At 38.9% G+C, this 21,802-nt stretch overlaps 1 protein-coding gene across 2 annotated transcripts; it reads left to right on the top strand.

Annotated features, from left to right (window-relative positions):
* Positions 1 to 521: 521 nt before the first annotated feature.
* On the top strand, positions 522 to 20,693 carry YTHDC1 (YTH N6-methyladenosine RNA binding protein C1). 2 transcript variants are annotated; one of them, XM_054823324.1, is made up of 17 exons: positions 522 to 656; positions 4,492 to 4,593; positions 5,218 to 5,546; positions 5,679 to 6,033; positions 7,273 to 7,362; positions 7,866 to 7,919; positions 8,504 to 8,598; positions 9,934 to 10,042; positions 10,142 to 10,259; positions 11,324 to 11,408; positions 13,259 to 13,425; positions 15,953 to 16,035; positions 17,513 to 17,549; positions 17,642 to 17,681; positions 17,786 to 17,848; positions 19,434 to 19,568; positions 20,220 to 20,693. In XM_054823324.1, the coding sequence occupies exons 1-17, from the start codon at positions 629 to 631 to the stop codon at positions 20,442 to 20,444; spliced, it is 2,115 nt and encodes a 704-aa protein (XP_054679299.1). In that variant the 5' UTR covers positions 522 to 628; the 3' UTR covers positions 20,445 to 20,693. The 2 variants fall into 2 exon arrangements, with proteins under 2 accessions (XP_054679299.1, XP_054679300.1); XM_054823325.1 differs by lacking the exon at positions 7,866 to 7,919.
* Positions 20,694 to 21,802: the final 1,109 nt, after the last annotated feature.

Here is a 21,802-nt window from a genome sequence, read left to right as displayed (position 1 = left end):
AAATATATTACAAAACAAGCTGAACATCACCAGGACAAAGAAAAAACAATTTTGCTTGAAGAAAAAAAAAATAACAGCTAAACAAAACCCAGGGAACAGCAATACATGAAACTGGGGAAGGCCATGGTTATTTTGCCCCACTCAAGACCCACAGCAAGAGCTCAAACACCTCACACAGCTATGACAACAGCATGGGAACACCCAGAGATAGGGGCTTCTCCTCAGCTTCACTTAGGAGGGCAGAAACCTCTTTCCTTCCCTACAGTTCTTTCCCCAGCAGAGGAAACAGTTCAGGGCTGCATGTTGAGACAGATCCACCACACAATAACACCGAACAATAACACCGAACACCAACATCCTACACCACCGACAGACAAAAACGGCGGGCTTCTCCTCAACACAACGCATGCGCAGAGAAGGCACCGCGCAAGACGATTTGACATGCGCTCCCTCGGCCTGCCCCACTTCCATCGCGCATGCGCCGCCCGGTCTCTGTCAGCCTCCTCCGCCCGCGGCGCCCTATGACGCGCGGAGCGTAAACAAAGCGGTGCACTCTGGGAAGAGGGAATCGCTACGTGCAGGAAGAGGGAGCCTCCATCTTAGGCGCTCGACGCGTCGCGGCGGCGGGATGGCGGCTGATAGCCGGGAGGAAAAAGGTACTCGGTAGTAAGGGTGGGGGCAATAGCTAGGCCCCGGGGAGGGGAGATGGCTCGGGCGGGGGGGATCCCCCCTCACGAGTCATCCCTCTTTCCCGGGGGCCTGCCTGGGTGCTGGGCCTTCACGTTGGGAGATGTCCGTGAGGAGAACAGTGGGGTGGCGGGCTGGGAGGCTCTCTTCGAGGACGATTTTCGTAGTCTTTAGACACGGCGTGCAGGGAAGCGCTCCGTGCTGTGCGCCGGGGTGCTGGAGGTGGTGGGACTATGGTGCCGTACCGTGGTGCCCCGGCGGCAGTGGGCTCAGGGCAAGGTGACTGGAGCAGCGGAAATAGGAATAAACTTGTGGCCCGTAAGTTTAACACTATTGGCAGTGAGTTAGCTGTTGGTTATCTAATTTTCTTTATTTCTCTTCGGATCCCTAGCTGTACTTTTTGCAGGATTTTTTGCCTGGGGTCTTAGTTACTTTAGCAAGCAGAAGCTGACATTGGGATATCATTTTGGTGATTTTTGCTTGGCGTTTTGCAGTTAGCCGTGCTTTCTGGACACGCTGGCTAAATAAGTTTGAATTAAAGAAATAGAACCTTTCCAGGATAACGTATATTCAGAACTCTTATAACTGCCCATCACTGTACACGGAAGCTGAAGTGATCCGCATGTTGTCTATGAGGTTATATGAGTCAGTCCTTGCAAAATAATTCCTTTAAGAAGTAAAAGCAAAGTTTAGATGTAGAAGATTGCTGTTTGATGGTTAGTGCAGATAATAGCTGTGTTAAAAAAGGTGAAGGATCACTGTGGTGATGTGATTTGACTTACATTGTTTTGGATTTCTATGGAATACATTTCACGTAAAGTTTGTTGTAGGATAGATGTCCATAAAATGTTTTTTGTCAGAGTGGTCAAAGTTTACTGTCTCTAATGTTTATTGTGAGATTGGATCACGTGGAAAATTCCCACTAGATTTTGCTAGACCCGATAAGTAAAATTATTTCTGGTGCTTGATTCTTAGCAATATTATTGTAAGGCTAGTGGGATAGAATAAGATCAGGTTGTGTTGAAACAGATGTGAGCTGCCACCGTGGATGAGCAGTGAAATCGAAACGTTTATCGTTGTCATCCATAAATTTCTACTCATGTAATCATTTATCCAGATGGGCTTGATTTTTTTTATTCTTTGGTGGTTTTGTTCCTTTTTTTTTTTTTTTTAAATCACTGACAGTGGTCAAGTCATGAGTGGCAGACAAGAAGTGTTTTTATGTTTTGCATTTTAATTTTCTTTTAACTTTCTGTCCTGTGAAGGGGATGACTGAATAGCAGGTGTTAATGCACATTTGTTTGTAACTGAACTTATTTCTACTGTAAATGTGATGTTATTTTATACTCCTTTTGGAAGAGAAATGCTTTCACTGCTTAGAAGAAGTGGAAATAAATCTCAAATACCCTTTTAGTTCAAAATTGCCTGGTCTTATCTCCTCCGTTGGCCAAATCAGATTTTTGCTTGGACCCTTTCTTTAATAGATCTAATGCTCATGGCCAGCAGAGGAAAAATGGCCTCCCCAGGTTACTTTCTTGCTGTTTCAGGTGAGTTAAATTTGTTCATGGAAGGATCCAACACACCCCAGAGTCAACAAAAGATGAGTTGCAGGAGAGCCCAGTTGGGAGTGTCTGTAATGAAAAGGACTTATTTGGACCTTCCCCCTTCAGCACTGAAGAACTGTAGGAAATCTGTCCTCTACCTTTTTTTTTTTTTTTTTTAAGCTGTTTTGGATGCTTATCTTGATCTGTCTGAGCTAATTTAGCTCATCAGGTTGAACACTGACAGTTCAGTGAGTGGAATCACCTTGTGGAAGTGAGTTGAGCAGTATACCCGATGCAAGTGAGAGAGGGGAACTGTGCGTTCAGATTGCCCTTCTTGCATCAGCAGGCTGCTAAATAAATTTGGAAATTTATTTTTAAATAAATCGGATAGATGTATCTACAGAAGGGGATGGGGGGGACACGACACAGTGATCCTGCTCCTGTATTTTGTATACTTGTTTAAGGTTCCAACTATAAATCAGGAGCACCTAACCTGGAAGAGATTTATCAGAGAGTATGTGACTTATTTATTCCATTAAATTTTCCTTGTCATTTATTTATGAACCCACTGATACATGAGTCCTAGCACCTCTGAGTGCTACTGCAGTAGCTAGGTTAAATTTAGTTTACTCAGGCGTGCTGTTGCCTCACCAAAAGGGAAAGCTAAGGTTCAATATGTCATATCACTGAGACAGATGATATGTTTAATATTCTAATCCTGGTGCACCTCTTTTTCATTAGTCTCCAGTAAAAAAAAATCTCGTGCTCTCAACTTGCCTTGTCTTCTGTGGGGAAGCAGAATGCAAACCAGGAAATTGCAGCCCATGTTTAGCAGCTGCACAGCCATGAATCTGACTCTCGTACATCTCATCAGTAACAGCAAGAATATTTGCTGTGGGTATATAGATATCTACAAACATAAAGGGCTGTTCCCAAGAGAATTATGATGCAGTCTTGTTTTATATTTAAATGCCCTCTAACTGTAAACTGCCAGGGAAAGGCTTGATCTGCCTCTCTGCACCGTTTCCTTTGCATCAGCTACTGCAGTTGTGCAGTTCAGGGACCACTTCTGCATTCCCCTACCACAGAAAATGTGGAGAAGTGCCAACAGGAAAGCTATCACAAATGCTGACTTCAGATTCAGTAGTATGTAGTAGAGATTCAACTATAATACTGACTTTTTCTGGTGTGGATTGTGTCTCTTTTTTATATCAAGCTGTAACACTTCTCTTGTGGTGCAGCTCAAGATTCTGAGATAGACAAGTTGCCAAACTGTGGAGGGCTTTGTTTGCTGCCTTACCCCAAGTTTGTCCAGTACAGGAGTCCTTACCTACTGCTTTATAACGTACAATGTGTCTTCTACTGATACTGTCAACTAGCTGAATCCTTCAGTTTGCTCTGCTTTCCTTCTCTTGAACACAGAAAATAGAATCAATCATAGTAATAGAAAGGGGAAAGAGCTAAGAATTCCAGAGTTTAGGAGAAGAAATATGAGATTCCAAAATTAATACGTTTTCTATTATTTTTCCCTTTGCATGCTTGGGCTTAGTTAACTCTTATTTTTAAAGTGCTGGAATATAGATCTGCTATCTTAAAGCCAGTGAATCCTCCTTCTACCGGAATCACCTTTGGTTTTAAGCAAAGTGAAACAAAGTTGGAAACAGTGATAAATTTTAAAAGTTGTGTGACCAAGTGTGGTCATTTATGGCTTGTAGCATGAATTTTCTTAAACTTTTGCCCTTTTGATCAAGGCGAATTAGTTGTAGCGTTTCTTTTCAGAGCAGCTCAGAATGAATTATGCAGCAAATAAGTACTACTTTCCCAACAAAAATAGCAGGGCAGGAAGGGAGATAATTTAAGGTGCAAGTTCCTCAAGATTTTGAGGAGAGAGGTCCCTACTCTTTGCTTATGGTGCTCAGATTATCTTCCAGTCTCCTTTTTCTCAAATTTTGTACAGGCTTTTATGTTAAGCTTTCATTTGTAGGTCAGCTTTCCTGCAAAGCTTGTGTGACATGAGAACCCAAGTTGGACCTTGTTCAGAGGCCTAAATGCATCCTGTGACGTATTTTAATTCTTTTATTGTCTTTGCGTGATCCTTCCAATTGAAATTGTGGAAATAAATCAAGATGACATTAATTTTTGTCTTGTGGCACATCTGTAACCTTAAAAGAAATGTTTGGCGTTGTAAATAGTAGTTCTACTGTAGTTTGCATATCCAGACTTTTTATAGTTGTTTTTAACTTAGTTTGTTTGTTTTCAGATGGTGAACTGAATGTTCTGGATGACATTTTGACTGATGCTCCTGACCAAGATGATGAGTTGTATAACCCTGACAGCGAGCAAGATAAAAGTGAGAAAAAGGGTAGGTGACTTTGGCAAGTGGATGTCTTGCAGGAATGTAAATGGTAAAACCCATCTTTCTTACTAGGGTTAATGTCTTTGAAGTAGCGGCTCTTACAACCTTATTCAAAGAGTGAAAGAATTCCAAAAGACTTTGTTTCATGGACATCTGCTTTTTCACTTGGACCTTCCAAGCAAACAGTTAACTAGGTTTTCTTTTGTCTCAAAAGCAGTTGCTGAGTATATCTTCTTGTGAATTCATTTGCTGTTAGAAAATTACTCTCCTTTTTGGATCAATGAAGTGAAATGGAAATGGAGCAAGGGGGTCCCAAAGTCTGGTTCTAGCTCAGTTCTTGATTTGGCTTGAGGCTAATCCCATAAGCAATTGATAGCATTCCCATATTTAAAATTTAGACACCACCTACCGAAACCTAACGGATTGCTCTTTTAAAGCAAAAAATATATTTTAGAACATGAGCTATTCCTAACAAGCAGTTTTGAGTGTTGTTGCAAAGCCTACAACTGGAAGATGCTACCTATGACTGTAACAGGGGAATTACTCTAAGTAGAGAAAGTAGCTGTCTCTATACAATTTTTGGTTTGATATACAAAATAACATTGAACTTGGTATCTCTTTCTATTTAAGGATCAAAAAGAAAAACTGACAGGATGGAAAACGCTGAAAGCAAGAGACAAAAACCTTCTGTGCATTCATCGAGGCAGATGATGCCAAAGCCTCCTAGTTCATCAGTTAGCAATAACAAGAGAATAGTGAGTACGAAAGGAAAACCAGTATCAGAATACAAGAATGAGGAGTATCAGAGGTCTGACAGAAACAAGCGCCCAGATGGTGATCGGAAGACACGCATGTCAAGCAGTTCCAGGGAACCTTATAAAGGACAACCAGAAAAAACTTGCATAAGGAAAAGGGATATTGACAGAAGAGCAAAGTCTTCTACACCAGATGGTTCAGAGGTATTAAATATTCTTGCTGCCTTATAAATAAAGCAATTATATGAGACCTGTGTAAGGCACGTTCTTTTAGGACTGTGTGTGCATCCTGACAATGTTATATGACTGCTGATTCACTTTTTCTTTAAACATCAGAGAATCAGGCATGATGTGGATAGAAGGCCAAGCAGATCCAGCCATTCCTCTAAAGAAGAGGTGAACTCTGAAGAATATTGTTCAGATCACGAGACTGGCAGTAGTGGTTCCTCTGAACAAGGCAATACAGAGAATGAGGAGGAGGGAATGGAAGAAGAGGAAGATGATGAAGGGGAGGAGGATGAAGAGGTGGAAGAAGATGGGGAGGAGGATGAAGAAGAGTATGAACAGGATGAGAGAGATCAGAAGGAAGGAAATGACTATGACACACGAAGTGAAGCCAGCGATTCTGATTCTGAATCCGCCTCTTTCACAGATGGGTCAGTCAGATCTGGGACTGGTTCAGATGCATCAGGTAGGTAGTACCTTGCATGCTAACGAAAATAGCTTGCCATCAAAAGTTTGGCTACTTTTAAAAATAACTACTTCCTGACTATGTCAAAAGTAAGCCTTAGTAGCGCAAGTCAGTAAGATGTTAATTATGAAATAACATAGGCAAGGAAAAAAATGTACGGGAAAGTGATATTTCCTTACACCAAAATTTATTGATATCAGGATTACCATGCTGAGGATTCGTAGTGTTCTTGATTGTTTTGGCCTTGCTGTTCAATGCTTTGAAATGTTAGAATTAGTATTTTCTGAGGTATTTAAATGGTCTAGGTTCCCATACAATTCATTTTAAGTTGGTGTTGAACTGTTCTGTATTCATATAGATGAGAGTGACTAGGTAAACTGATGTAGTAAAAGCACCATCTCCCCAGGGAAGGACAGTTGAATCTGAAATAGTGGGTGTCTTCAGCATAGGAAGTCTAAGTTGAAATGATTAGCTATTAGGGCAAACTTAAAAAGAGAGAAATGTTTTAAGCAGAAACTAGAAACAAATGCTTCATAGTTGTGTATTATAACTGGTCCTAACTTATTGATGTGAAGTGTTAATGAAGTAAATACTTCTCGGTTTGGCTGGGTTTTTTTTAAGAAAGCAGCTTGTAATACTGTTAAGATTCCTCTTGTGTATCTTCCTTGTCTGAAGTCTCCATAGGTGGTCATCCTGCTTAACATAATGTCTTTTTTGGCTCAGCTCTGCTGAGAACAGAAAGGTGTAACCTAAAGACAAGTGAAGCTGTAATAACTGTTCTAAAAAGCTCCATAGTATAACATAACACTTTTAAGAGTGGAAATAATTGCCTGTGTGCCAGTGTTTTGTTTTCATACCTTTTGCCATTTTGTTGAGCTCTGAGCATATGAGCCTATATCACTACTGCAACACAGTTTGTGCTCTGTGGTGCAAATTTGGCTGAAGAGCTAAACCACCCTTACTAAAATACCTAGGAGATAAATTCTGTCTCTAAACTTTGCACAGAATTACGAGATTTGTGGTGTTTGTCTTCCTTTTGTGAATGAAAAGCTTGAGAAATTAGCATTAGCTTCTTTTGTGCGTGATAGTATTGGGGCAGCAAGCACAATTTTCACATGCAAGCCAAATGCTAACTTCACTATTACAGATGTTTTCTTCATCTCAGTACTTTTTATCTCAATTTTGACTGCCACTTGATATTTAAAATATTGCTTTTATTTGTTATGGGGTTTTTTTTAGATGAGAAAAAGAAGGAGAGGAAGAGGGCTAGAGGTATCTCTCCAATTGTTTTTGACAGAAGTGGAAGTTCTGCATCAGAATCATATGCAGGTATTCTTTCCTTTTATTGCTTGTCATCCTGACTTGCATCAAATTTTAATGTGTAATCTAAAATAAATGTAACTGGCTGTAGAGATTTATGGGGTATGTAGCTTTGTATAATTTGGTATTGACTTCTGGCATGTTGTGTGTGGATACCTTTGGGGGGAAGTAGGCTTTCTTGTTACTTTAATGCTATTCTGTTGCTTAAGTGGAATTTTCACTTTTTTTTTTAAACTTGGAAGATGATGATTCAGTGACTAGTTTTCTGAGTAGGAAATTGTTCAAATGCTATTTTAAAAAAAAACAAACCAAACCAAACAACCCAAAAACAAAACCAAAAAAAAACCAAAACAAAACACTCGTGCACATTGAATAGTATTTTTTGTGTGTGTGGGTGCGCGCTAGAAAGCATAATTTGTCATGAATGAAAATTGTATGTGACAAGGCTGTAGAAATTGTATATTATCTCTATTAAGGCTCAATCTGAACAAATGTACTTTGGCTAAACACAGGTTCAGAAAAGAAGCATGAGAAATTATCATCTTCCGTTCGTGCTGTCCAAAAAGGTATCATTTAAATTTGAATTTTTAATGCATGCCCCATAGCAAGCCATTGTCTCTTCATTAAATTACCTGTAAGTAGTAATGTTCCGATATCAATCAGTTTGAGTACATAATTGTTCTGAGCATAACAAGTGAATCTTGAGCTACTTCTGCATGTGTTGAGAGGATACTCAGTTGCTTTGCTCCTTGCAGAGGTGGCAAAGCAAAAAAATAAAGTACTTGCTCCTGAAAAGAGGAACATTTCAGCATTCTCTATTGGACGAGCCATGCTGATATGAATGTTACGCAGTATTTATCCAAAGATTGTTAAGCAAGGAAGTAAGTCCTGTATATCGGAACATCACTGAATCATGCTGATTTAATTTTTTTCTTTACCTGAATATCTAAGTTTTTAGTTTTGATTTGGTTTCCCCTGGCATTTTGTGCGCTACAGGTTAGACTTCAAGTTGGGTGGTTGACTGTGATAATACATAGGTAGGAACTGGGTGGGATACAGTGTATTTTGAAGGAAACAAACAATTCAAAGCAACATTTTTGACAACTGTAAATATTTACAGTTCAGCTTATTTGACACTTTGCTTTTTCAGACCAAACAAGTAAACTTAAATACATTCTCCAAGATGCAAGATTCTTTCTCATCAAGAGTAATAACCATGAAAACGTATCACTTGCTAAAGCAAAGGTATGTTGAATTTCTTCACTTTGTCTATTTTCAAACACACCCACCTTGCTCTAGAAAAGCATATAGATAGATGCATTCTTCTCTCCATCACGCAGATCTTGGTAGAGGCAAGGAATGAAAGCTGCTGCTCCTTGAGCCTTCAAGGGTAGCTATTCTGCTTCCACTGTAACCTAGAAAAGTTTCTAGACCATCAGTCATTTATCTTAATAAGAGGAGGAGTGAAAAGGGGCCTTAAGGTCTGTTTGATAATGTCCTAAGCCAACCTCCATTGGGAATGCTGTGAAGGTATTTTTTCCCTGTTTTTTGTGGTACCAATGCAATTGGCACAATAGTAAGTTGTTCTAGTTCACAGCAGGGCTTCACAAGCAGCCTAAAGCAGCATGCATCTGACTGAAAGCTAATACAAAAACCAAATACTTCTCTGGTGACTCTAATAAATTGTCAGTCAGGCAAGCTCTAATCTGAACAGAGTAGGACATAAGAACATATCCTCAATAAAAGAGGGAGGGGAGGAACATTTTCTTTGGGAGATCCTAGATCATATTCTGAGGCTGAAGTTTGAACATGTTAAACCAGCATAAGCTTCTTCCTCTGAGTTTGCCCAGAGAATGGACTGGGGAGCTGATCTTGCTGAAAAGTAATACAGCAAACTGGTATTCTATAGCTCAGCTCAGTTGGTACCTTAAAACAGATTAGGTTTTATCGTGCATGGCTGCACAATGGCTGGTGAAAGGGAAAAGGTAGAAATTAGTAGATGGGGATGTGGGAGGCTGAACAAATTGTTTTAAGTTGTCTTGCCAATTTTAATTGTTGGTTTGGTGTCTTTCATATTTCTGGCCTTTCACTGAAAGAGTTTTGAAGTTTGCAATCTGTCGTCAACAAATCTGTCATACTATGAAGGTTACTGAAGTCTGCTTGCCCACCTTTCAGTATATATGCTGCTGTTTTTTCATAATTTGTGTGTGTTATATAATACATTAACTCCCAAAGTCACTTAAAAACATACATTAAAAATACTAAAGGCAAAGATGTTCATGTATCTGCCCATTATAATTACAAATGAAATCTTATAGATGGTCTAAATGCATCTGCAGTGTTAAAAAAAAAAAAAAAAAGATGGAAAGGCCAATGTTTCAAAAGTTTTATTGTGGGGCAGACTGAAAATATTTTCTGAAGGAACTGAATTTAACAATACTTTTCTCTTTCCGTTATCTTCTATCCCAGAATACTAGTTTGGTCTTGTTTTCCTCATCTGCACTATATACTTACGTTAGCTAAATCACTTGAGATGAACTCTTATGTTTTGGTGGTGGGGTGGGGGTTGTTTTGTTTTAGGGAGTATGGTCAACACTTCCAGTGAATGAGAAGAAGCTTAATGCTGCATTTAGATCAGCAAGGAGTGTTATTTTGATATTTTCCGTAAGAGAGAGTGGCAAATTTCAAGGTAAGGGAAAGCGAGCTGTTATCAAGGTAAGTGAAAGTGAGTTTTATGTGCAGTAGCTTTTCTGTTGTGTCTTTGTCACAATTCATATGAAATCTCTAGGATTTGCAAGACTATCTTCAGAGTCCCATCATGGAGGATCACCTGTACACTGGGTGCTGCCTGCAGGAATGAATGCAAAAATGTTGGGAGGTGTCTTTAAAATTGACTGGATTTGCAGGTAAATAATTGTTCATCTATGTTGCTGTTTAGTAACAAGGCATAATAATACCATTTCTGTGTATTACTCGAGTTCTGACAGCATCCTTTTGAAAACTCGATTCAACCAAAGATCTGTCTTCAGTCTTCCCAAATCCGTGCTTCCATGTTACTGAGCTTGGGACTCAGGTCTATACCTGACATGCACTGTAGAAGATACTACTTTTTTGTTTTTTAATGTAGACAACTTGGAGATTTTTAACACTTGTGTTCCTTCACTGATCTCTTGCACTGAAACCAGAAAACTCTATTCTGAAGTCTTTGAGTAAAAACAACTGCTCACTTGAATAGACAGCTGTGAATAAAAGGGAAAAAAAAAATCCTGTGAGGACAGATCTGTCTTCATCTGACATCTTGGCATCTGACTGAACAAAGAAAATGCTACTGCCTTAAAATAACATCTGAAATAGTACAGATTTTGCATAACATATAGGTTCCGAGCAGTATGTTCATTGATTTAACTGAGTATGTCTTACAGAAGAGGTTTTAAACCTCTCTTAAGGAAAAGAGCTCTATCAGTTCTGTGAGATAGATTGCATGGTTGTACAAGCACTTTGGGCTGCCAGAAAGAGTAAATACAGGGAAGGTGAGACTTGAAATTAGAGAAAAACCTGGGTTGGAAAGGTCCTCTGGAAGTTACTGACTCCTGCCTCCAGCTCAAAGCTGTTCTAGCTTCATAGTTAAGTCAGGTGCTCAGGGATTTATTTCAGAAGGTACCAGGAGCTACCACCTTATGTCAAGACTGGTCAGTGTATTCAGACGGTGAGATCTGAGCACAATCTCGATATTGTACAAAGACCCAAAAAATTTCTTTAATAAGATAGGCTGTCATAGTATGGAGTATACTGTTTAATATTGAAATAAGTCAAAGTGAAATCTTCAGTTACTAATACTTAATATGTACCTGACAGTGCAAAGGGTAATAGGATTATTTTGTGTGTAGTGTCCTGCTGTATGCATTTTTAATTTTTTTTTTTAAATGAAAAACTGAGTTAAAACTATACATGATGCCACTTGCATATTTAGGCGTGAATTACCGTTCACTAAGTCTGCTCACCTGACCAATCCTTGGAACGAACATAAGCCAGTAAAGATTGGACGCGATGGACAGGTTTGTGGTGGTTTTTTTTTTCCATAACCCACATCTTCTAGAGCTTGCTTTCAGCTTTGTATGTACAGAAGATTTGAAATCTTTTTAGATCAGATGTTACTTGCACTAGAGTACTGTGACAAAGGCACTCAGCTTATTTCCAATGTTGTTGCGGAATAAGGAAACAGAACACAACACGGTGCCAATTCTGTTGTCATCTTTGTGATAAACAGTGTCTGGTGCTTCAAAACTGTGATATTTTGGATTTGAAATGTAACATGCGTTGAATTGTATGGTGTGCAAACCTATATAGCATCAGATTTTAAGAACAAGTTCTGGTGTTTCCAGCTGTGTTCTGTGTTGCTTTTTTTATATATATATACTGTATTACTTAGGGCATATACTTTATAATGATAGAGTCTATGCTAAGTAAATTTTTAAGTGGGGTGGCTCTTTGCCTTGTCAAACATACCAAAATGCAGGTGTGTTGCTGCTGTCATCAAGTACCTCAGCCTTGATTAAAATAATGGGTTCTGTTTGCTTAAGGCAAGGTGGAAGTTGCATGACCCCCATACTGTATGGAAAATGTAGACTCTGTGCATTATTTTGCCCATAGACACATTCAATTCGGGTAGCACAAGTGAAATATTATTTTCAGGCTTGTTTTTAATTTAGTGTGAACCTAACTGAAATACCTTTTTTTTTTTTTTTTTAAACTTTGTTTCTGTTAAATGGTCAAGGAAATAATTTTTTTAATGTTTTGTCCACTTCACTGTAGAGTTGCAATCCAGATGTGGGTTTCATCTTTTTTTCATAAAATTGCTGTACTGGGCAAGCATTCTCTGATGCTGGCTCTCCTCGCTTATTAACTCGGGTTATTTCATGAAGTGGTTGTCATTTATCCATTTACATTTTGTGTAACCCTGAATGCATCTCTTTTCTGAGGACGTATACACTGAGCTGCTTGCGTTTACAACATCCTTTGGGAAGGTGTTCCACAGGCCTGCTAGTCACCAGGTTGAAGAAGCACTTTTTTGGATTGTTATGCACCTGGCTCCTGCTAGCTTCATTTGATGGCCCCAAGTTCTTGTACCAGAAGAGGGAGTCAGCAAGTTGATCTCTGTCACTCTCATTGTATCCATCTTTCCCCCTTACCCCACATACTCCTCTTTTGTTCTAGGCTGGAGACACCTGACCTCCTCAGTCATTGCATGTAGGAATTGTTGCACTCATTCAGTTATCCTTGGTGCCCTGCTTTGAAGCTTTTCCATTTCTACTGTCCCCCCATTTTTTGAGATGAAGGGGTCAGAACTGCACCCAGTATTTAAGGTGCGGGTGGAACATGAACTTTCAGTGTGATATAATGACTTTCTCATTCTGTGTTCCTTTCCTAATAATCCTGAACACACAATTTGCTTGTTTTGACTGCTCTCAAGCATTGAGCTGATATTTTCATGGACCCGTCTGTCATACACCGAAGAACTCACTTTTGAGTGGTAACAGGCAGCTTCGTCAGGCCATGGCTTTATATGTGAAGCTGGGATGGATTTTTTTTCCTACGTGTGTCACTTTTCTCTCTGTAATAGGTGGTCATTTTCTTTGTGATGAAAAACAGTCCTCTGATTTTGTAGCAAAACAGTGATGTGGCCTGTATGTCTCATGGGAAGATATGGTTGCCCAAGTGTTGGACTATTTTATGAAAATTCTAAGTAGTGCCTAAAGAGTGAAAGGTAATGTAAGTGAATTTTGCTCTGTCTCTAGTGATACTGAAATCTCTTCATGTGTCTTTTTAATGTATGTTGTCAGTGTATTTGGGGAGAGTTTCATTTCTTCAGTTTATAAACCACTACTGAACTTCTAACTAATTCTAGGAAATTGAGCCGGAATGTGGAACCCAACTTTGTCTTCTCTTCCCTCCTGATGAAAGTATTGACTTGTATCAAGTCATTCATAAAATGAGGCACAAGAGAAGAATGCACTCACAACCCCGATCAAGAGGACGCCCATCCCGGCGAGACCCCGTTCGGGACGTGGGAAGGTTAGAAACGTTCTTTGGACTGATAATAGGCACATGTATCAGAATAACGTGATGGAGGAATATGAGTCGTCAAAGCTTTCCCTGCGATAAAGAAGAGAGAAAATCCTCAAATCAAGCTGCATGGACAAGTTTGTGGCTTCATTGAGGATTTCACATGGTTCCCCGGTCTGTCATTTTTCAAGAGGAAAATGGGGATCTTTGCTTTTGCAGAAAAAAAAGCTCTTAAAGTGCTGTCTAGTTTAGACTAGATCATTTGTTGAGATAATGCAACATGTAATGCTAGCTGTAGGTAAGCTTGGCTTGATTATGAGCAGGCTAGATGGAGAGAAGGAAATATTTATATGCCAAAAATGTGTTAATATCTTGTAAAAGCCTTTTCTTTCAGGTGTGTCTCTGGATAAGCCTTATCAAATATGGGACTTTTATAAGGATCACTTAGAATTTTGCAGAAGATGCCGCCTCATTTTGAGGATAAAATATTTAAGTTATTTTGATATTCAAGAGGAGCATTATTGGGACTGTTTCAAATTGTGTCACCGTGATGTGTTAACCCCATTGCCAAATATTCTCTAACATGTAACCACTGAATTCACACATCTTGCTGAGCTTCTGAAAACAGTAGGTTCTTTCCAAAAGGGATCAAGTGGCCCTTGGAGACCCGGCAACAAACCAAAAAGAATGGCTGTTGCTGTGTCTGTATATACAACCTTTCCAGATGCTGGCAGTACCTGTGGACTTAAAGTATTTTTAGAGGATCGACATGGTTATTGATCACTGCTATATGAACTTAACATCATTTTCCAGAAAAAAAGGGGGTATAACTTGTTACAGAATTGGAGAAGTCTTTGCAAAGAACTGATATTAGCCCTTCTGCCAAACACCTTTTCCCCGTGTAGCCACTTTGCATACAGACTGATGTATGATTTGGGCTGAAACCTTTGGTTAAGTTTCCTCTTTGTGGAAACATCTTTGGTAGGTACAGATACCCAACAAGAGTCCCCATTTCCTTGAGCTTAAAAAAAGGACACTGTAACGAGTAGGTAGGAGGAAACCTGGCAGCGCCCCCCTATTTTTGGCTTTAAAGGACTGAACACCAAGATGGCTTTTGAAGTTAAGCTAAGAGGTTTCCAGTGCAATAAAGTATATACAAGTGAAGGTTTTGCAATGGACTGCAAACTATACATATAACACCACCACACCTTCTCAAGCCTGCCAGGGCCTCCATTTATGTATGTGGCTTACAGCTTAAAGTCAGTAGTTGGACTACTATATGAACTGTTTCTATCATATTTTATACCGGTCGTAAATGCACTCTCAAAACTACAAGAAAGCGGTATGTTTATTCTTTACACCAGCTTTTATTTTCCTTGATCTGATTTTGCTGTAGATGCAACTGCTTTGGTTTTTGGGCTTTTTGCTCATAGTAAAGAATCTGCTTTCATTTTAAAAAGCTTAGTAAGTGGGTATGGTGGGATTTAAAGACTGAAGTCGGGAAGGGGGAGGACAAATGACTCTTTATAAAACTAAAAACTATATAAGCTTGTTACTCAGCAAGTTGCACAGTAATTAAGCGATTTAAGTGTCAATTTCTTGTCTTGTCATAAGGAAATTATATTGCTGGGGTGGGCGAGGGGGGAATGGATTTGTAGCTGCTTTGTGTTTAGAAACACTTATGTTAGCACTGGAGTCTGCCGTTAATGTTGATGTACCTTCATGGAGCAAAATTAGCAGCCAGTTTTCAGTTCTTTATTAAACATAACAGCAACTGGAATGTAACACTTTAATAATTGAACTTCCTCCCTGAGAGCTAAGTTCTTACAGATAACATCTTTTCCATAAAAGCATTGTTTGTATAGAAAGGAGCCCTAATTGTTTTAATTATTAGGAAACTTAAGCATCCTTAAACTTTCTGTAAAAGGCACTGATGCATTGCTGGTAAATTGCTTAGAACAGGAATCGTTAGAAATAATATCACTGTCCTACCCAGTTAGAAAAGCTACAGTGAAAGAAGCAATTTCACAAAGCAGGCACAGTTTCATTTATAAAGGTTATGGAAATAGATCTTTTATAATATTCTTTACCCCATAGCTAGCAAATACAGCAATGTCCATGCCTTGTGAGTTTAATGATACATTTTGCCATCTATTTTCACTGTATTTAGTTCTGTAAATTCTTTTGTTGTCCAATAGGTTGTTTCAAAATGTAATATGGAAAGTGTAATGTTAAAGTCTGAGTTTGTTTTAAACAAATTTGTTACCCTTTGTTTGGTACGAAGGTACAGTTGGGTAGATTTCCTTCCTTAACTACCATAGCACCTGTAGACAGAACATTACAGTGGAGAGTATTTAATCAGACTTGTTCCTGATTATTTGAGTTCAAATTTAAAGCTGTAGAACATTTTGAAGCAGATGGAATTCAGAATGATTAAATTGAGATCCTGGGCAGCTCAGGCTATTCCTGTGAGGTATTCTGCTGTGACGAATGCTCCAAGCAACCTTGTTTAATCTCTGATATCTAATTTGTGTAGGCGTCGACCAGAAGATTATGATATTCATAACAGCAGAAAGAAACCAAGGATTGACTATCCCCCTGAGTTTCACCAAAGACCAGGTTAATATCTTACTATGAAGATTTGTGTTCACCAGTTCACAAGTGTTTTCTAGTGTGTCCTCATTTAATTCAAAAGTAAAATATTGATATGACTGGGATATAAAAATGGGACTTGTCCCAAGTGCTGCCTACTGGTTAAACCCATCTCTCGCAGAAGTCAGTGACACTGTTTCACTAGTTTGAGAGAGAGAGGTGGGTTAATCTAGGCTGCACACTTTTAAAAGCCTCAGATTTGTGTACATTGTTGTGAATGATCCTCAAGCGCTTCGTTAATACAGGTAGTTGAAATGCCTGACGGGCACAAGAATTGGTTTGACCTACTTGTCAGTGCACTAATCATCAAATTAAAACTTTTATCAGAAATTTCCAACTGGAAAAGTCAGCTGAGATTGCCTGACTAGCAGCTTGTGTTTAGAGATGACTGTAGACATTCAGTTATGTTTTCAGAGAGAAATTTTTTTTTTTTTTTTAAAGCTTCACATAAGGAAGGGAGGTGGAAGTTTCACTGCATTTTACAAGAGGATCTAATGATGATTTTGAGAAAGGATTTTTGTTGTTCTCCAAAAAGAAATGTTTGCAGTGGTAATGCAGCAACAACACTGGTAATACTGCAGATTATTTTTTTTTCTTCAGAAAGCAATTATTAAGAAATTGTCACTTTTAATCTACTAAATCTTGCTTCACTGCATTAGAAGTATGTATTCCATTATTTCAGTAGTAGATTTCTAAATCTTTCTTAAGAACCTACCTTTATCTGTCCAGTTTGACTGCAGAGCCTGTGTTCTGTGATGTGAGAAGAGTGTTGTTGCTGCTCCCTGGCTTTCCAAGACCATTGTTTAGAGTACAGAACAAATTTTTTTCAAATAGTGAAGATCAGAAGTATTATTTTATTAGCATAAGCATGCCTGGTTGTTTGCACAATTTTACTGAACTCTTTAAAGTTTACTTCCTGGGATTTACTGAAGCTGTAACAATTCTTTGCCCTGTGGCCTTTTCCAGATGTTTTTTAGGTTGTTTTTAATTTTGTGTGTAACAATGTATCCAAAACTATTAGGAAATCAGCCATAAGAGTTGCCCAGATGAACACGTTCTGCCAAATACACATTAATAAGTAGGAACAGCCATGTGCTGACTGCCAAGGGGTAGTACCCTTCAAACTACTGGGCATTCCTGATTCGTTTGACTAAAATTCAAGTCTTTATTTGCACAGATACCCCCTTGCATATTTGTTTGTACTGTGTGCAAGCTCCTATGGGTATATCTGTATAATTTTCTTTTTGTTACTACATTATACTATTCTTCTGTGCTGTCTACAAGAAGTTCTAAGTTTTTGAGGGTTATTTTGAAAGTGAGGGTAGTGGCAGGTAGACACAACTTCATAGCTGGCACAAATGAAAGGACAGTTTCTAATGAGTATGTTTTTTAAGACTTATCATGAGATGGTAAATTGAATTAATACTGCTTGATGTTTGAACAGGGTATATAAAGGATCCCAGATATCCTGAAGTAGACAGGTAAGGTGTGTTCATGTTATTAATTTTATGCCCTGATAACTTATCTGTATGGATAAATTGGATTTAGTTCTACAAATTTTTATTCCCAACAGACGATTTTCAGGAGTTCGACGAGATGTATTTTTAAATGGGGTAAGTTGGTGCATGCAGACTTTTGGGGAACTTTTTATATTCAGCTTTCAGCGCTTCCAAAGAACACTCATCACAAATGTTAATATTACTGTCTTTCATTTTAGTCCTACAATGATTATGTGAGGGAATTCCACAACATGGGACCACCACCACCATGGCAAGGAATGGTTTGTGTCTTGTTGAATTCAATTTTTCTCTGTAGAATATGGCTTTTTTTGTTCCCCTCTAGAGGAGCCTAGCATATTTGATGTACGTTCAACTCTTCCTTTTTCCAAAAGTATATCTTTGCTGTAACTATAAAATTTTTAGGGAACAAAATTATTTATATCAAGTATTTTGTAATTTATGTAGCTCTCAGCAATAGTCCAGCATGCTAGTAAGCATTACGGCAGCAGGAATCTGGCTTGGTTTGAACCTACAAGAAACTGAAGGCTCTGAGGAAGTAGCAGAACCCTCCTTTAGCCTACACAGGAGGGTTTGATGAAATTTCATATTCTGCTAAATAATCATAGTAATTTACTTTCTCTCAAACAGCAAATGCATCAAAGAGGTGGACTTGCTGCAGAGGCTTATGCTCTAGTGTTGTGCAGTGGCTTGCTTTTGGCTATGGCAGTGAAGCATGTGGGAAAGTAGCAGAATGCACTGCACACTGTAATCAAAATAAGTCATGCTATATTGCAGCCTCCACTGAAATGCACTTTTTTCCTAGTCAGATGAGCATGTGTATGAATACACGTATCTGTGGCTACATACATGGAAATTAACTGATAGTTTACTTGTATAGCTGTGGTTTTGCCATGATGCCAGGAGAAGTAGTCATTATAACTAGTTGTTATTTTGGTTATATTCAGTAATTCTAGCCCTGAGGGTCCTGATTTTGGATAACTGTAATGTGTCTTTTGGCTCTTGTGTGTACTGTGAGTGAGCAACAGGCAGCGCCAAAGGTAGAGATGCTATTACAGCCTCCTATTTTCCTCAGCTGAAACACCACTCTGGTTTGTTGTAACTGAAGGAAGTGAGCAAAGTTGTCAGACTGGGAAGAAAATGGTTTTTTAAGCACAGCTAAGCCTCCAGAAACTCGCTTTTTTTTTTTTTTTTTCCCCTTCTTCCCCATTCTGCATGCTATCCAAGTAGTCATTCTAAAATCCAGCACTTCCACCTACTTCCTTTGTGACAAACGAGCAAAGATGCTTCAGTAATACAGGAAAGAAAGGCCTTGCTGATAGAAGAAATGGAAGAGAACAGCCAAGAGATGTATTGTTAAGAAAAAAAAAATCTGCTAGCCTTTTATCAAATAATTTGTCTTGCAGAGTAAGTTTGTTCATTTAAAATAGGAATACATTCATAAGGAATGGCATCAAAAAGACTCGTGTCTCTAAGAGCTTGCTGGTTTCATTAAAATTCACATTCCATATGCATAGATTAAAAACAAAAACAACAAACCAACACCCACCATACTTAAGTAGCGGAAGTTTTATGTACAGTATCACTCTGAGGCAGATATGGAAAGAAGGCATGTTTAGGGAGGGTGTTGGCCAAACTTCTAAAGAAGCAATGGTAGAGAAGTAGTAAAGCATGCCAACTTAATGAAAAATAGTCTGCCATTCGGTTTGGAGGCTGTGATGAATATATTTAGATGTCATGTTTAACATCTGAATGAAAGTAACTGCTGCTCTTAATTCCCAGCACTCAGCCTTGTGTGCATTCTTTTGTTTTGAAACACTCAACAGACTTCCTGTAATTTTCTTGTAGCCACCCTATCCAGGTATGGAGCAGCCACCGCATCACCCTTACTATCAGCACCACGCACCTCCACCTCAAGCTCACCCTCCATACTCAGGACATCATCCTGTACCACATGAAGCAAGATACAGAGACAAACGAGTAGTAAGTGTCCACAGAGATGGGGGGGACACGAGTCTGCAGGCCAGAGTAGGAATTTGGGGTACAGGTGTAGCCTAACCCGAGATTGGTTGACTTTGATAAACTGCATTTGTAAGACCTGTATTAGTTTTCCTTGGAAAAATCAGTTATTTGGATTGACTAAAGACTTGCAGCATCTTTGAGAAGCCTCTCTCTGACAGGTGATGTAGAAGTGCAAAATTCTCAGCTGTTTAGCTCTGAACTTTTCATGCTGAAGCCCAGTTTGAATAAGGACATGCTTGTAACATTGCTTGTGCTCATGCACAACAAATTACTCAGCAGAAAAGTCTGTGGTTTATAACTTCTTACAGGGACATCAAAAAACAAGGCAGATTGTTAGATAATTTCTGTTAGTTGGCTTTGAAGGCTGCTTAGCTTTCAGGTCTCTTGCTGGTATCTGGCATTTGAACCCCAGCTTCTGCACAGTGGAAGCACAGACATGGTGCTGCCCTGAAGATGAAAGAAGAAACTTGTGCTTATGGGTGCTGGACGTAATTTTTTTTTTTTTTTTAAATGCTGGGCTTTCCCAAGAGTTACAGCCAATCCTGTGGATAAGGGAAGGGAGAGGATTTAAATCTGGGAAAGGAAATAAACAGAGCTGTCCTTTCACCACAGCACGACTACGACATGAGAGTAGATGACTTTCTTCGCCGCACACAAGCAGTTGTCAGCGGTCGGCGGAGCAGGCCTCGGGAGAGGGACCGAGAGCGGGAACGGGACCGTCCTAGAGATAATAGAAGAGACAGAGAACGTGACAGAGGCCGTGATCGGGAAAGGGAGAGAGAAAGGATTTGTGACCGGGACAGAGACAGAGGTGAAAGAGGTAGATACCGAAGATAATCTATCTGGAACCAGTGCTCACTTGAAACAAAAAAAGCTTGTATTTTTTTGTGTGTTTACAAGTAGTACATTTTATTTTCAGCTGTCTACTTAAAGTTCGTTGTGTAGAAGGATTTATAAAGACTCTCTCTATTCCAAGCATGCAGTGAACTATGAACTGGAAAAACTCAAATCGGCCAAAAATAAAATATGCAAAGCTGACACTCAACTTGGCATTTCTATTGGAGCAGAATGGGAAACAGCTAAGAATGTAGATATTGATTAATTCTCAATAAGTGTTCATCTACTTAGTGACTTTGTTCTAGGTTTTTGAATACTGATGGATAACTGCCTTTTTTTTTTTTTTTTTTGATGTTTTCTTCCAGTAGTTTCACATGGTTCAGTGGGAGAATGCTGCTATCAAGTATGCAATTATTGAAGTATGATTTTTTTTTTGACTGTATGGCAGTGTTGTAGCAGCCTTTTTTTTTTTTCTTCTCCCCCTCCCACTTCCCTACCCCCAACCGTTTTTTAACCCTATCTGTAAAGTCAAGTGTTTTTTCAGTCTTCAGTAATGAAAGCAATATTAAGAAGACACTATTGATACCTAATTTTTAACCTTTTTTAAAAAAATCTTCCCGTGTTCAGTAACATTTTGGTCAATTCTCTTGTCTAGTCTCCTTCCGAAATGTACACATTGCTTGGAATGTTCACAACCTGTGAACCTGTGTGTGGAACCAGAAAACATTGCTGTATTCTACATTGCTACCTTTTTTTTTTTTTTTATATATATATAAAAATAAATTGTTAACTATTGAAATGATTAAAACTCCAGATCGGGTTTCTTGGTCTTCTAAGGTTGCCAGTTTTGATAGATTCTGGCAGTTCTAGGAAAGTATTTGTGTTCAAAAATAGTTTAAAGGTTCTTGTGATAGGTGAAAGTGATCCAAAGCCTGAATTTAGGAAAAGGACTGCTGAAATAAAAGGTAATTGCTTTTCTGCTTCCACAGTGAAGTAGTCAACTTATAGCTCCTGCAGCTAACCAGAGTTCTTAAGGCCCTACATGTTCAACTTATCAATAGCTCGAAGATCTTTTGATTAAGCAGTCCTTGGCTATAATCATACCTGTTTCCCAGGAGTGTGTTAGTCCTGCAAGATCCAGACTCTCCTCATGTTTTCTTTGCAGTGATTACTGCATCATGTGTTATTTCTCTTAAATTGGAAATATTTGAATCTTAATGCTAATGGTAAAGCTGTGAAAAAAGAAAAGTAAAGCTTGTAGTTTGAACAACTTGGAAGCTGTTCAGTTTCTCCAGCAATTTCCTAGTTCTCAAAACTTGTATGAGTAGCACTGCTTCAGTGGACTTCTTCATAACTTT

This window comes from Grus americana, chromosome 4 (assembly GCF_028858705.1).
Source record: "Grus americana isolate bGruAme1 chromosome 4, bGruAme1.mat, whole genome shotgun sequence".
NCBI lineage: Eukaryota > Metazoa > Chordata > Aves > Gruiformes > Gruidae > Grus > Grus americana.
Note: the sequence above shows the minus strand (reverse complement) of the source record. Positions and strands in the feature narration are given on the sequence as shown.

Excerpts from the sequence above, each read along its gene's own strand:
- YTHDC1 (XM_054823324.1), top strand. The coding sequence starts at position 629 with ATGGCGGCTGATAGCCGGGAGGAAAAAG. Across the intron at positions 4,594-5,217 it reads AGATAAAAGTGAGAAAAAGG|GATCAAAAAGAAAAACTGAC; the intron begins GTAGGTGACTTT and ends TTTCTATTTAAG. Across the intron at positions 5,547-5,678 it reads CTACACCAGATGGTTCAGAG|AGAATCAGGCATGATGTGGA; the intron begins GTATTAAATATT and ends TTTAAACATCAG.